The 15682-nt window shown below is 36.7% G+C and overlaps 1 protein-coding gene and 1 pseudogene across 3 annotated transcripts in view; both read right to left on the bottom strand.

Annotated features, from left to right (window-relative positions):
- Nucleotides 1–15682, bottom strand: part of F13B (coagulation factor XIII B chain) — a 370477-nt gene that overhangs the window by 15025 nt on the left and 339770 nt on the right. The window contains exons 1-3 of one of the 2 annotated variants that reach the window (XM_079108001.1): nucleotides 9289–9434; nucleotides 2517–2717; nucleotides 655–840 (exon numbers count right to left, since the gene is read on the bottom strand). In XM_079108001.1, the coding sequence (XP_078964127.1) occupies nucleotides 655–840; nucleotides 2517–2717; nucleotides 9289–9352 (451 nt within the window). In that variant the 5' untranslated portion in view covers nucleotides 9353–9434. Of the gene's footprint in view, nucleotides 1–654; nucleotides 841–2516; nucleotides 2718–9288; nucleotides 9435–15682 lie in introns of those variants that run through there. The other variant, XM_079108002.1, reaches the window with a different exon arrangement.
- On the bottom strand, nucleotides 13418–15605 carry LOC306641981 (heat shock protein HSP 90-alpha-like; annotated as a pseudogene). The gene has a single exon. The product of its transcript is annotated as a heat shock protein HSP 90-alpha-like (transcript).

Raw genomic sequence — 15682 nt, 5'->3', positions numbered from 1 at the left:
ATCTCAGAAGGTATTTTCAACAAATCCTAAGAATACAGGGCACAATTGACCCTTGGTAAACTGCAAAATAAAGTTTGCCTTTGCATCTGTATTCTGTTTTTTCATGCACCCTGTGAGCTAACTCACAAAAGCCTGGTTCATTATACTTGATCAAAGGCCAAAATTCAAATAAAATCTCATGAAATAACAATATTTTAATCATATGTTACCAGAGGAGGTGGACAATTTAAATAACTTACAACATACTAACAAAATATCTACATTCAAATGATTTGATGATGTTAATTATATCTGATATTGGTTAACAGTATACAATGTGTATGTTCTAAAATTATTCTGTAATAAATAAACTAGTAGCATATAGTAGCTCACAATTGATCAAAATATTTTATTAAAGTTTTTTTCATTTTATTTCATTCCAATTCTTTTTAGTAGTCCAGAATAGGCACTGCCGGAGTAGGTGTTATAGGAGTTGAAAGAAAGCACTAAACATTGGAGAAAAGGAATATAATATCAAACATCTCAAGTTTGCAGACATGATGAAAAATTATATTCAGTAAAAATTATATTCAATATAAGATGCCTGCCCATCCTAGAAGGAAGCACTGGGCTCACAACCTCTTATCCTGTTTTAAAATAAGATTTCTTACTTACCATGCTCCTTCCTACAGGTTGGTTGAGAAGACCATCCATCAGAAAGACACTGGATCACTTCTTCATCCTTCCCGCCAGTGGTTTTGTATCCAGAAGCACAACCATAACGCATATTCTCTTTGATTTTATATAAGAATTTTACATCAGAGACATAACCATTTGTTAGGTCAGGCTTAGTGCATTTTCCTATGGGGAAAAATTTTCTCTGTTTAACTTAGTGATTAAGTTTGCCTTTTACTAAGTTGTAAAATTAGGACAAATATTTCATCTCACTCTTAATTGGAATTTGAAGGAGAGAGAGAAATAATTTTCACTCCACAATTCCTTGATTTAATTTTGGAAATATCTTACAGATCAGGCATAAAATTTTTTTGAAAATGGATTCAGTTTGACATTGACTTTCTTTATATTTACTAAATCTAGTCCTTATACTCATTCCTAACCTTACCACACCTACCTTTAGATTACAGACTCACACATGCTCAGCAGGCATTCTACCATTGAGCTACATCCCAGGTAGAAAGTTTTTAACATGTTACAAAAACATGTACCTATTTAATGGATTCTTAAATAATTCTGGAAACATCTTAAATTAATATGAAAACTGTTCTTTCATTCTTTTGACCAATATTTTGGGATCACCTAGCTGCACAGTATTCAGTAGTCAATCTATTTAAACTGCCACTAAATCAAGCAACAAAGTTATTTTTTACTAAGTATTTGCAACAAGAATGTATAAGATAATAAATTACCTTAGCATTCTGTGGAAGTCTATCATTATAAGCCACATTGTTAGACCTTCATAACAAACCAATTCAAAAGGGTTGATAAATTTATCCGAGGTTAATGTTAGTTTAAATAGTTTTAGTACTTGCTGTATGTCCAACATTGTATAAATGTTATCATGTTGAAGCAATACCAATTCCATTGTACACATAAGAAACTTAGGTTCAGGATGTTCAAATCACTTCCCAATCCCAGAGTTGAATTCACATGCAGTCAGTTTGACTGCAGAGACTGTATCTAAACCAATACCATGCTAATTTCTTCTGGCTCATATTTCAATATTTTATTTTCCAAGATAAAAGAGTCAATAAATTTAGGGCATATAATTTATTTCTATGCTCTAATTATAAATAAGATTTATTTACTAGAGTTAATCTATGCTCTATGTTAATACTAAATTATGAGCAGTCCTAAAGTCACAGAATGGGTAATTATCTCAAATGGACGTGTTTACTAGGTATATCAAACCAGAGTTACTGCCATACCTAACCTCCTCTTCTAAATGAAACTGACTCAACCAAAGCCTTTTAGTCTGGAAAACAGAGCTTAGAGAATTCTTAGCTTAGAAGAGTTCACCTGAACCACTGGAAGCTCACCAATAGTTTGACTTTAGCATAACATGACATGAAATAATGAGATAAACCCATCATAATACTTTCTCACAAATGTGAACTCAGAATTTTCAATCTATATTAGAAATTAGCAGTCAAAGAATTAAGAGTTTGCAAATGATGAAGCACTAGAGTAACAACCTTGTCCTTGCTGAGGTCAGGATCTTAAGCATTTTTTCTGACCTCTTTTGCAAAATGATCCATATAACAATTTCAGTTATTACCCTTGTTCCCTTCAGAGGATATGATTAAAAACAAATAAAGAAAATAATCTTTTAACACGAAGTTGGGATTTCAGATACAGCATTTTGTAAAAAAAGAGTTTGCTAGTAATTTTGTTTTTATCTACCAAAAAGATTAACCAATGTCTATATTAAACCGGAATGAATTAGCTTTTTAAATAAACTGGTTTATCGGAACACAGTAGCCATTCTGTTACTGTGTTGACACAGTGTGCCGACTTACTGAAGCACCTTGGTTCTGGAGACCAGCCTTCTGCTGTACATCTGCTTTGCTCTTCTTGTTTCCCACTTTCAGTTGTGTAGCCAGCCATACAGAAAAATGGCAATTTTTTGTCTATGCTCATTGGGAAGTAAAAACTCTTAAAAGTATAGTAATATTGGGCAAGCCTTCCATTTTCCACAGTAGGAAAATCACAATGTTTCTCTGAAATGAGGAAAACTCAAGCTGAGACCATGGAATTTGCAATCAAGCAATAATACATTTTTAAATCTGGCATTTATTTTTATTACCTAAAACTTTAAGGCACTTTTTTGGGACAATCCAAGCATTCATTTTCTTTTTCCATGATAATTAATATGCTATCAGTTCTACACAACTCTAATAGATGCATAATGCAAATCACATATAATTAAAATTTCTACTACTCACATTAATAAAAGTAAAAAGGAATGATGGGAGTTCATTGTAATAATATGTTTTATGTGGCCCATTACTTTAAAAATATGTTGCAATCTTCTTACCCTTTAAAATCCTGTGTGTATTTACATTGACAGTACATCTCAACTTGGACTAACCACATTTCAAGTACTCAATAGTCATAGGATTGTCCCTCAATAGTAACTGGGGATTGGTTCCAGGACCTCCCAGGAAATATCCAAACCCATGGATGCTCAAATCCCTTTGTGTTGGCCTTGGAGAAAAGAATAGTAAAGCATGATGTCTCTGAAATGCCCCTTTACATTTCTAAAAATCTAACCAAGTCAAGGGAATGATGAGTGGACCCAAGCAGATTGTCCAAATAAGTGTTATCTTAAAGGACACTGACTTTCTTTCAGGCATGCTGGAAATTAGGACAAGTTATCTTAAAAAGCTGCTTTCTTGCATGTATGCCAAGTTCCTTGGAATGTGGTCACATAATGCTGGAAGCAAGCTAATGATGTTACCGCTTCTGTAGCCTAACCCATTAATACTCATCTCCCTGCAGTAACTATCACAGAGCAGAGTGCTGTGGAGAGCATCAGTGCTCACCCAGCCAGCTGCCACTGGACAAAGCACAGTGAGGGACAGAGGCACTACTTTCTGGCAAGACACCATGAGAGATGAAGGTGCTACTTGCCTATCTTAATGCCAGTGGAATTTATGGCAAGGCACCATGAGGGACAGAAGAGCAATGCTTCCAGCCCTCACCCGTGGACCTTCCACATAAGCGGTTTTCAGTAAACCTTATGTCCTGCACACTGTCTCCAGGTCTTTCAGCAACATGTCCCACTGCCTAGTACAGTGGGGCTGTGGACCCTTATGTAAAACGGAGTGGTATTCGCATATAACCTGCAGACCTCCTATGGCATACTTTATACTATCTTTGGATACTTGAAATATCTAAAGCAATGCCTAATGCATGTATTCAGTAGAGCACTGGGCAACGTGGCCAATTCACATTTCACTTTTTTGGAACTTTCTGGAATATTTTTCTCATATTTTCTTTCCTCAGTTGCTTATATCTGCAGATGAGGAACCCCAGCATACAGAGGACTGACTGCTTGTGGCTAGTGTCCTCTGTATTGGAAAGCATTCTAAATCAGACGAACTTTTCCTTAAGATAGACAGATTCTCCAAACTGTGAAATAAATGGTTTTTGGTCTTCTTTCAAGACAAAGACAAATTAAAATAAAGACTCAAATAAGAACTTAGCAAATGGGATTATTTAAATGGTCAGAGGCCAAGTATTTGGTCTTATCATCAGGGAAATACAAATTTAAACCATCATGATATACTGCAAATCTACTACAATTGTTGAAATGAGAAAGATTATCTCAATGATTGTTAAACATATGGAGAAACAGTACCTCTCATAATAATACAAGTGAGAGTATAAATTGGTGCCATAAAATATATTGGTAATATTTATAGAAGCAGAGCATGTATCATGTTACCCAAGAGAAGAGCACACATTTGTGAACACAAGGACATGTTGAAGAATTTCTTAGCAGCACTGTTCATGTGGTTCCAAATCAGAAACAACTAAATGAACTTTAATGGCAGAAAAGGTAACATGTCTTAGATTAGGCATACCTGTAATATTGTATGTGCAGCAACACAAATAAATGAATGATGAATCTAACAAACATAATACTACATGAAAGAAGCCAGTCACATACATTATATAACTTTTTTAAAGAGGACAAACTAAAAATCCCTGGTAAAGGAAGTCAGAAAAATTAACATTGGGGATTAATGTCTTTGAGGGGTCATGTAGGAAGTGTTAAGGGGTTATTGATACTCTCTATCTTGATTTGTTTGGTGTAAAATTGCCTCAAATTCACCCAACTCTATACTATTTTCCTTTTTCTGTATCTATTATATTACAAATAAAATCTTTATTTCAAAAAACCTCTCATTATGTTGGGGATCTGAAAATAATAAAAATGCTTAAAAGAGAGAAACCCTAGGGCAATTTCTAGGAGTTGTGCTGGAAGAAACAATAGTCATGGGTCAAAGAAGGCCTGGAGCCGGTGGGATTATTCTGGTTTCAATGTCTTGATTACTGCCAACCCTAACACTGCCCTTAGGCATAAAATAATGATATTGCCAGCCCAAGACTGAGGGGAATGGGCATGAAAGGATGAGTAACATAAAATTGCCAACATCAAGGGAGCCGAGCAGCAGATAAATACATGTGCAGACTAGTCTCCTCTCCCTAAGAATTTCTCCCACCATTTTGCATATCCCAGCACCAGGAATTTATAATGAAAAGACTCTAAAAAATAGCAGTGAATACACAAGGTTGCTCCCTGAGGGCCACTGTTCCTGAACAGAGTGGAGTAGGAACAGCAAATGTGTGGCTTCAAAGACTGTCCTGGGGCATGTGCCTCCATCATCAGGAGAGGCACATTACTGCTCAAGGTAGATGACATGCCTGGGAGAATGTGAATTCATGAGAAGAAAGAAATAAGAAATAGGAGGAACTCCACTAAAAGAATGTCAGCAAGCTGGATAATAAATATCAGATGAAGCAAACTGAACAGTTAAGTGGAGAATTTCAAATTTGCATCATGAATATCCTGAAATAGATAATGGGAGATACTGGTATTATAGACTATAAGTAAGGGACTATAAAGAAGCAATAATGAGATACACTGAGTATGAAAACCTGGTAAGCGTGGAAAATAGCAGAATGGCTTTAGCCAAAGAATTAATTTGTACAACTAAATATAAGATTCTATCATTTCTAACTGTATGGAACATAAGTGAAGCCATATTGAATTAATGTTTTGAAGTGAAATGATGTTTGAAGTGACTAAGTAGAATATAAAAAGGTAAATAACAGTAAAAGCCAAACATGTAAGGCGCACAGTGATAAGACACCCATGACGTCAGAGTGTGACTAGTGTGATATTAGTAAAATGTTTACAGACCTCTTTTGCAATTTGTTTTGAAGTAAAACCATAGAACCTTAATGTAAAAATGAGAAAAATATTTACTTAAATGTTGTGACACTTGTTGACGTGACTAAGGCATTAGGCCACGACTTGTAATAGGATAAAAGGCCTGGGTCGCGAGAACTCAGAGAGAACGCAGAACGCTAGAGACCCGTTGGACACCTTGGACACAGCACCTGACGCTAGTGTTCTCCCCAGCCTCGCGACCAGGACCTGCACGTATGACCTGCAATCAATAAAATTCTCCTGTGTTGAGAGCCTTTGGTGAGTCACGTCCTCCGGCAGCCACTGGAGCTATAGGCACCACGCTGCACGGGACACTAACTCACAACACCAAGGCCCCATATCATATCATACAGTTCAAGAGCTACCAATCACACTGTATGGTTCAGAGGTATAGGAAAAAACCACAGAAAACTATAGGGTAAAATTTAATGAGTTTGATGATAAAAAAAAAATTGAGAATTTCTTTGAAAGTCACTCTCCACAAAACACACGCATACCATTTTGGAAGAAGGAATTTGCAGTGTCTAAAACTGACAAGAAGTTACAACTTACAGTTTACAAAGACTTCTCACAAATCAGCTATAAGGAGGCATAAAGCGCAGGAAAATGCTAATCAGATACAATTCGGGAAATCCCAGAAATCTGAACATCTAAAAAAGTATATGAAGAGATGTACAAACTTACCAAGAATCAGAGAGTTAAAAAAAAAAAAAAAAAAAAAAAGAGATAACACTATGAACAACAGCATGACAAATAGTACCTAAGTGGAGAACAGGAAGTGCTGACGAGGTGATGGGAGGCTATAGCTCACATCGCCCTTTGGAAATTGCGTACATTAAAACAGCCATTCCACAAAGTAATTCATCAGTAGGTACCCCCAGAAATATGTCCTAATAATCCCACCCATGAGTGAATATAGGCTGAAGAAACCTTACAAATCAATAGATGACTATATGACAGTATCAATGTCAGAATTATTTGAGTCTAGGAAGAAAGCAGCTCTATCATCTGAAGACTAGATAAATTGTTGAGAACGGGGTGTCATCCATGCAGCCCTCTTGTATAAACAAGCCATTTTGTGAACCGGACCCCCAGGAAAAGGGCGTGGAAGCACTGAGGATGCCGCAGCCACAGCGGGCCTTTGAGGGCCAATAAAGGGTCAAATGGGATGCGCTGGGCCCGGGCTTATCAAGGCTGTGCAGAGATATCTACCTGAGGAATGTGCAGCTGTCCGGAGACCCCATCTATCAAGGACAGGGGAACCTAGCCCTGACCCCTCTCCCTCATCATTCACTCCTTCCCTCCTCCCTGCTCCCTCCAGGACCGTTCAGTTTTGGCGGGACCCAATAAGATTCAAATAAAGTGGAGGGACCAAACCAAAAGAGGACAAGTATTTAGCTGTGTGAATTTTAACCAATAATGTACAGATCCTTCTGTATGAATGCTGGAAAAAGCTCTTACATAGAGCACTTTCTCGCCCCTCGGGGCCGCTCCCTCCCCCCAGCCATTGTATGGGTCTGAGGGGCTGATTGCGGTCCAGGCTCCAGCTTGCTTTAAGAAAACCTCCTTGTGTGATTTGCATTACCCTGTGTTCACTTTGACTCTCCTGGGATTAGTCGGAATGGGACCCTAACAAAATAAAATATATGAACTACTATGTAGTTAAAAAAGCCACAAAATAGGTTGCAAAGTGGAAATATATTTGAACAGTAGCCAGTAAAATAAGAAGATAAACTCTACAACAAGCTTGCATTAATGTGACTGTAAAACACATGCACAAATCATGACATATTTAACAAAGGCATTTGCATATTTAAGAACTTATGGATATCATATGGAATGGAACTCAGGATCAGAGATAAGGAGAAAAAACCCTATAAATAAAACAAAAGTGAGGTCTTTCATAGGTCAGTAATGATTGTATGTCGTGAAATGAGAAGGACAATTACTCAACTCTTGGCCCTCAGGTCCTCAGTAGGGGAAGTGTGAAATCGTGATCACACAGCTTACTTTTTGTGTCAGATGAGTTTATAATAGAAAATTAACTAAGAATTTTACACAGTCATTACAACATAGCTAATTGATAATAATATCTGCTTGCATTTTCTTATTTAGACAGAAAAAAAAATAAAATCAAAGGCAGCTTCATGCAAAATTATCCTATTATAAAGATAAAAGTATGAAATAAGATTAATTATATTTATTTCACCTCCTTTTAATTGCAGACTTCTGGTAGAAAATTTGTAGTGAACTATTCAATTAAGAGGCATTCATAACTTACAGGATATTTTATTTCAACAACTTCTCTAAGGTGTTTACTTTAGAAAAGTTTTGTTGCTGTGGTTTCCTATTTTTCACATTTACTCTTGCTAACTGCTAACTGACCTGCCTAGATCCTTAATTAACCCTCCAGTGGAAAAGCACTGATAACTGTGCCTTAGAACACGCTGTTACACTATACTCACAGTAATCTTACACACCAGGCAGTCTGTTACTAGTATTTCTAACAGTTAGGAAATCCATAGTTACTAGGTTGGTCTAGTTTATCACTGCTGTTCAGACATAATTCTTAATATAACCTTCTCACTCTCCAAGTGGAATATAAAAAAAAAAAAGTTTCTACTGTGTGGTTTTCAAACTAACCACTACTTAATAACTCCAGGCAGTGAAAAAATCACAGGGATAAAAATCAAAGTAGCAAGAGGAGGAAATCTTATTGATGATTTGTGGTTATTTCTTTTTTAAATTTCCCTCAGTAAGCTCTCACCTTATAGACAGTTGTGTCAATGTTAAGAACAGATTCTTGAATAAAATTACAATTACAGACATTACCTCATGTACATATATGACTGCATGACTGATGTGATCCTACAATATGGAAAATCAGAAAAATGAGAAATTATATTCCATTTATGTATGATTTATCAAAATGCATAAATGCATTCTACTGTCATACATAACTAATTAGAACAAATTAAAAAGTTTTTTAAAAATATTAATAGCTGATTTCTAAACTGCCATATTATTAGCCAGAAAATTCTTTAAAGTATTTGGATCATGGTCTCCTGTCCCCCCAAACCTATATATTTGAAGGGTCTTTGTTTTGTTTTTCCAAATTAAGCTACTTTAAGAATAGTTTGCCAGTTTTTCCCAAAGGAAAAAAGCCTTTCTAAATGTTATAACAAGTCACATTTACATAAAGTATGTGTTATAAAATTGATACATCAAAATGAAAGATTATACTAAAACAAGTTGTATGAATGTTAGAATTTCCATTTATAACTTTTCCATTTATAACTTAATTTTAGCAAATTAAGAATTAATTTTACCTTCTGCAGAGAGTTCTCCTAAAATCATTAATATAATAATAAAAGCCAAATCTTTGAACTTCATCTTCAGTGGTATGCTTCATAAGGATTTTAACAATTCTAAAGCACTAGGGAACTCATCATTAGCTAAACAATGCTTCTCTTGAAGAAAAAGTTAATAATTTACTACATCTAAGTCCAATTGGAACAAGCCTTTTATTTCAACTAAAATGTTTTCAAATAATGTTAAAATAACACAACTATATAAATTGACATTACTTTTCCTACCAGAATCTAATAAGAACATGTTAACCAATTGGGCAACAATAGCAGCAGCACAAATAATTAACATAAACTGTTTAAAAGAAAAAAAAAAAAAAGGAAAGGAAAGGAAAGAAAAAAAAAAGCAGGGTAAATTTTCAACTTTGATTCCCAATTGTAAGTTCAAGAGTAAAGGTCACCTAGCCATTGTTGTTTACTAATATTGATCAAGTGAAGCAATGAACTAGGAACATGAGATCATAGGTGCTCAAAGTTAAAATGGGTCATTATCTTTATCGCACTCCTTAAAGACATCAAGGATCTTAGTTGTCTCAATGGTAGAAAAGTTTATTGAAAATAGTAATGTCTAACATTTAGAGAGTTTGAATTCTGTGGCAAGTGGCGAGTAAACACTGTGTTTTATCATCACTCATTTGTGAAAAAGATTTTGAATGTCCACTATATACAAGGCCATGGTGAGTCCTGAGACAGATTGCAGTGAAAAAGCAGACTAAAATTATTACTCCTGTGAAGTTTACATTCTAATGAGTTTTAATTTAAAGTAAAAAGTAATACAAATAAGAACAATAATGTGTGAGGCATTAATATTTCAATTTTAGAATATTTTACTAAAATATAACATTAATAGAGAAATGCACATATCAATGAATTTTTACATCACAAATTCAGGACCCAGAACAAGAAACAAAATATCTGCTTCCCAGAAGCACCCTTCCAAGGCACTATCTACACCCTCCTGCCCTCCCCAGTGTTAAACGCTATCTTCACTTCTGACAGTGTAGATTAGTTTTGCCACGTTTTATAGTACATGAATGACAACATTTAGTACACATTCTTTTATACTTGTTTCCTTTTGCTTCATATGTGGCTTATGAAGTTCATCCATATTTTGGGGTATAGTAGATAGTTCCTTTTTCATAGAATATTCTATTTTGTGAATATGCCACAAATTATCTATCCATTCTACTGTTTGTTGAAATTTGGGTGATATATAGTTTGAAAAATTAATATGGCATATGCTAAGATTTCTCAATATCTCAAAGATATATTGAGAAAGATATTTTGAAAAAAGGATATTTTTTCATTTGAAAACTTTCAAACAATGCCTACCTGAATTCTTCCATTAATATTTTACTATATATTTTTGAATTCTTACATGCTTCCATTAATTTAACTTTAAACAGTCAATCTCCAGAATGTACTTATTTTGCATAACTGAAACTTTGTATCCTCTGACCAATACCTATGTCCCCCTCCCTCAATTTCCTGGCAGTCACCATTCTACTCTCTACTATGTTTAACTATTTTAGATTCTACCTGTAGAGAGATTTGTTTGTTTGATTTTTATTTTGGGTTTTTTTTTTTTTTTTTTTTTTGGAGTATTTGTCTTTCTGTTTGGCTATTTCAGCATATTGTTACCCCAGTCCATCTGAGTTATTGCAAATGGCAGTATCATTTGTCTTCAAGGCTATATAATAAGCCATGACATTTACATACTGTTTTCTTTATCCATTCATCCATCAATGAACATTTTTGTCATTTCCATATCCTGATATTGTGAATAACGCTGATAATGCTGCAGTGAACTTGACTGTGCAAATATCTCTCTGATATTCTCATTTCAATTCCTCTGGATATATATTCAGAAGTAGGATTTCTGGGTTAAATGGCAATTCAGTTTTTTTTTTTTAATTTTTAGTAGTAGATGGACACAATACCTTTACTTTATTTATTTACTTTTATGCAGTGCTGAGGATTGAAGACTAGGCAAGTGCTCTATCCCTGAGTTCCATCTCAAGCCTGGCAATTCAATTTTTGATGTTTTTAGAACCTCCATATTTCCCCCCCATAGGACTATACCAATTTACTTTTCCACTGAGAGTGCACAAGTTTTTCCTTTTCTCCAAATCCTTGCCAACAGTTGCTGTTTTTGTTTTATTGATAGTAGCCATCCTAACAGTAAGAGGTGGTATTTCATTGTGTTTTTAACTTGCATTTTCCTAATGATTCGTGATGTTGAGCCCCTTTTCATACATCTGTTGGCCATTTGTTGATCTTCCTTGAAGAAATGTCTATTCAAGGATTTTGCCCTTTTAAAAATCAGGTTATTTCTTTTATTATTGAATTGTAGGAGTTACTTATATATTTCGGATATTAACATCTTATCAAGCATATACTCTGCAAATATCTTATTCCGCTCTCTAAGTTACCACTTAGTGCTATTGCTTCCACTGCTGGGCCGAAGCTTCTTACTTCGTTGTATTCCCACTTGTCTATTTTTTTTCCTTGAGATTTGGGGTGAATTCCAGGAAATCATACCTCAGACCAATGTTCATGTTATGGGGCGCAACTTACGAACTGACCAATTACCACTGAGAAGTCCAAATTTGAGAGTCTTTATTAAGCTGGCCGGCTGACTGTCTCACATAATGCCCCAAAAATGGCTATTGGGAGAAAAACCCCGATTATAGGGTTGCAGGGGTTTTTATACCATCAATCATAATCTGTTGCTATGATTCGAAATTACAAACTAACATCAGGGGATCTGAAATCATTAGCAGAAAGGGAAGTAGTTCAAAATGACCTTATTTACGTACAATTTAAAGAATGGTTACTAACATCTGAACAATCACTGCTGACATCACGGTTAACATGGTACATTGTTTAGGAAACTAGGAATCAAAAAGAGAACAATTTTTCATTATATAAGATTTGCCATTTTGTCATTTCGTATTGCCAAACAAGTCATGCTAAGCAACTGTTGATGGGTACAGAGGTGGGGCGTTCCCCTGGGAGAAGTATTTCCTACATAACTGGAGTCTCAAGGTAAAATGGAGTCTGTTTAGTCATTGCTCATATAGCCTGGCCCATAACATTTCCATGGAGGCAAATATGTCAACCTGTCACAGTTCAGAAACTTTTTTCCTGTTCTCCATTTTGTATTTCACATTTCTCTAATCCACTTTAGTCAAATTTAGTAAATGATGCGAAAATAAGAGACTAATTTCATTCTTCTGCCTCTGGATATCCAATTTCCCTAAGACCTGCTGTGGGAGATTATCATTTCCTCACTATGCGTTCTCGGTACCCTTGATGAAGATCTGTTGACTATATTTATGTGAGTTTTTCTGGGGGTTCTCTGTTTAGTCCCACTGGACTGTATGTCTGCTTTTTTTTTTTTAACTCATCTGCATTTATTACTCTTTAAAGCAGAATGCTGACTTGGGTACTACGTATTTCCATCCACAAGCCTTACTGAGTTACTTTTTGAACAGCTTCATAACACACATAGGGAGGTTTAAGTTTTGTTCTCTAAACACTTTCCTTTGGAAAACAAGCCCTGGAGAGTTCCTCCCACCCAGCAAGCTGTTTCAGTGTAACACACTTGGTTCCAGAGGACTAGTACATGCACAGTGGGTAACTACAGGGATGGAGAGTTTAAAAAGCAGATCCTAACAAGATGAAACTCAGGCCATTGTAACAAATATTTTTCTTTTAAACATCAAGGTCTATCTTGGAACACTTCAGGGACAAGATTTGGTCTGGTCTACTAAGGGATACAACTTGGTAGTGAACACTTCAGACAGAGTTAATGATAGGTTACATGTCTTAGAACAAACATCTCAACCTGTTAAAATAGCTAATGTGAAACTAGAAAAAGCATTACTAGCTCTGCTTTAGTGCCTGAAGTATCACAGGATCACTTAAAAGTACAAAGAAATCCTATCTCTCCTGAAGTAGTTACTGTCATGCCATATAGACTTTAATAAATGTTAACAAAAATGAACCAAAAAAAAAATTCTTGAAAACACATCAGGAATGAAGGTGAAGTCAGAAACACGCCTGGGTGGCTCTCTAGAGGCCTCGTCTACTTCCATTCGTGACCCGTCGGCATCTCTTCCGTTACAGCAGCATTGGCGTCATCAGCGGTGGGATCATCTTCATGGATACCTAGCCCGAGTTTGATCACCCTGTAGATCCTGTTAGCATGGGTCTGGGGATCTTCCAAACCGAAGCCAGAAGACACAAAAGCAGTCATACAGCAGGGTGAGCAGATCTTACACAGACTCGTCGTTCTTGTCAGCCTCCACCTTTTGCCTCAAGGCCTCTATGATGGAGTGGTCAGGGTTTACCTCCAGGTGTTTCTTGGCTGCCATGTAGCTCATTGTTGAGTTGTCTCTCAGCACCTGAGCTTTCATAATTCTTTCCATGTTTGCTCTCCAGCCATATGTGCTTGTGACAATACAGCATGGGGAGGTTACCAATCGGTTTGACACAACCACCTTTTCGACCTTTTTCTCCAAGATGTCCTTCATGATCTTGCAGAGGTTTTCAAACTTTGTCTTTTTCTCTTCCTGTTTCTTCTTTTCTTCTTCATCCTCTGGAAGCTCCAAGCCCTCTTTGGTGATAGACACTAATGTCTTCCCCTCAAATTCCTTCAGCTGTTGGACTCAGTACTCATCGATGGGCTCAATCATGTAGATCACTTCCAAACCATGCTTCCGAAGACGCTGCACAAAGGCAGAGTTAGCTACCTGATCCTTGGTCTCACCTGTGATATAGCAGATGTGTTTCTGATTTTCCTTCATTCTGGTACAATAATCCTTGAGAGAAACCATCATACCCCAGAAGCAGACGTGTAGTATCGTAACAGCTCTGAAAGCTTCTTTCAATTCTGAGAGTCTTCATGTATTTCAAGTTTCATATTTTTAGAAAATTGCTCATAGAATTTTTTGTAGTTCTCTTTTATCTTCTGCCAGTTCAGTGAACAGTTCTAAGCATGTTTTGACCAAATTCTGATGACTTTCAAAATTTTGCTCTGTTGCAACATTTCCCGGGAAAGGTTTAGAGGAAGATCCTCGGAATCTACCACTCCTTTAATGAAGTTCAGATATTCAGGGATTAGCTCCTCACAGTTATCCATGATGAAAACTCTGCATACATACAGCTTAATGTTGTTCTTTTTCTTTCTGTTTTCAAAGAGGTCCAAAGGAGCGCATCTTGGGACAAAAAGATGAGCTCTGAATTCCACTGTCCTTCAACGGAAAAATGTTTTACTGCCAAGTGATCTTCCCAATCGTTGGTCAAACTCTTATAGAACTCTTCATACTCCTCATTAGGGATATCATCAGGATTTCTGGTCCAAATGGGCTTTGTTTTGTTGAGCTCTTCATGATCGATGTCCTTCTCCTTCATTTTCTTCTTTTTCTTCTTGTCACCATCCTTCTTTTCTTCTTCTTCATCAAAACCAACATCTTCAATTTCAGGTTTGTCATCAGGCTGTTTTTCTTCTTTTTCCCTTTCTTCCTCTTTATCTTCTTTTTCTTCAGCCTCATTATCGCTGACTCCACAAAGAGAGTAATGGGATAGCCAATAAACTGGGCATGTTTCTTCCCAATCTCCTTTAGTCTTCTTTCCTCCAAGTACTCAGTTTGGTCTTCTTTCAGATGCAGGATAACCTTTGTCCCACCACCCACTGGTTCCCCTGTGTCAGTCCTGATGGTGAAGGAGCACCCTGCGGAGGACTCCCAGGCATACTGCTCATCATCTTGTGTTTGGGGATCACAATCACTTTCTCTACAACCAAATACGCAGAACAAAAACTTGACACCAAACTGGCCAATCATGGAGATGTCAGCGCCAGCCTGCAAAGCCTCCATGAACGCTTTGGTCTCAGACTTGGGGACAGTACCAAGGTTATTGATCAAGTCAGCTTTAGTCGTTCAGATTCCAGTATCCACGATGGTGAGGGTTCGGACTTGTTTGCTTGGAATCAGATTAATGTGCAGCTCCTTCCCTGAGTCTAGCTTACTGGGATCCGTCAAGCTTTCCTATCTGATTTTTGTCCAGGGCGGCCCAATGAGTTGGCAATCAGCTCCCCACAGGAAAGTCTCTTTGTTCGAGTAGGAAGTGTTGATGATCAATGACATCAACTGGGCAATCTCCGCCTGGAAGGCAAAGGTCTCCACCTCCTCCTTCTCCCTGGGCTGGTCTTGGGTCTGGGTCTCCTCCAGCATCCTGGCAGGACGACTGCAGGGGATCTGTGGTGTAGCAGCACCAGGATGCTGAAGCAACTGTACATCTGTTTTTACAACACAACCATACTGCCATAATTCTGTAGCTTTGTAAGTGT

The sequence above is a fragment of the Sciurus vulgaris genome (assembly GCF_902686455.1).
Source record: "Sciurus vulgaris genome assembly, chromosome: 12".
NCBI classification, from domain to species: domain Eukaryota; kingdom Metazoa; phylum Chordata; class Mammalia; order Rodentia; family Sciuridae; genus Sciurus; species Sciurus vulgaris.
Note: the sequence above shows the minus strand (reverse complement) of the source record. Positions and strands in the feature narration are given on the sequence as shown.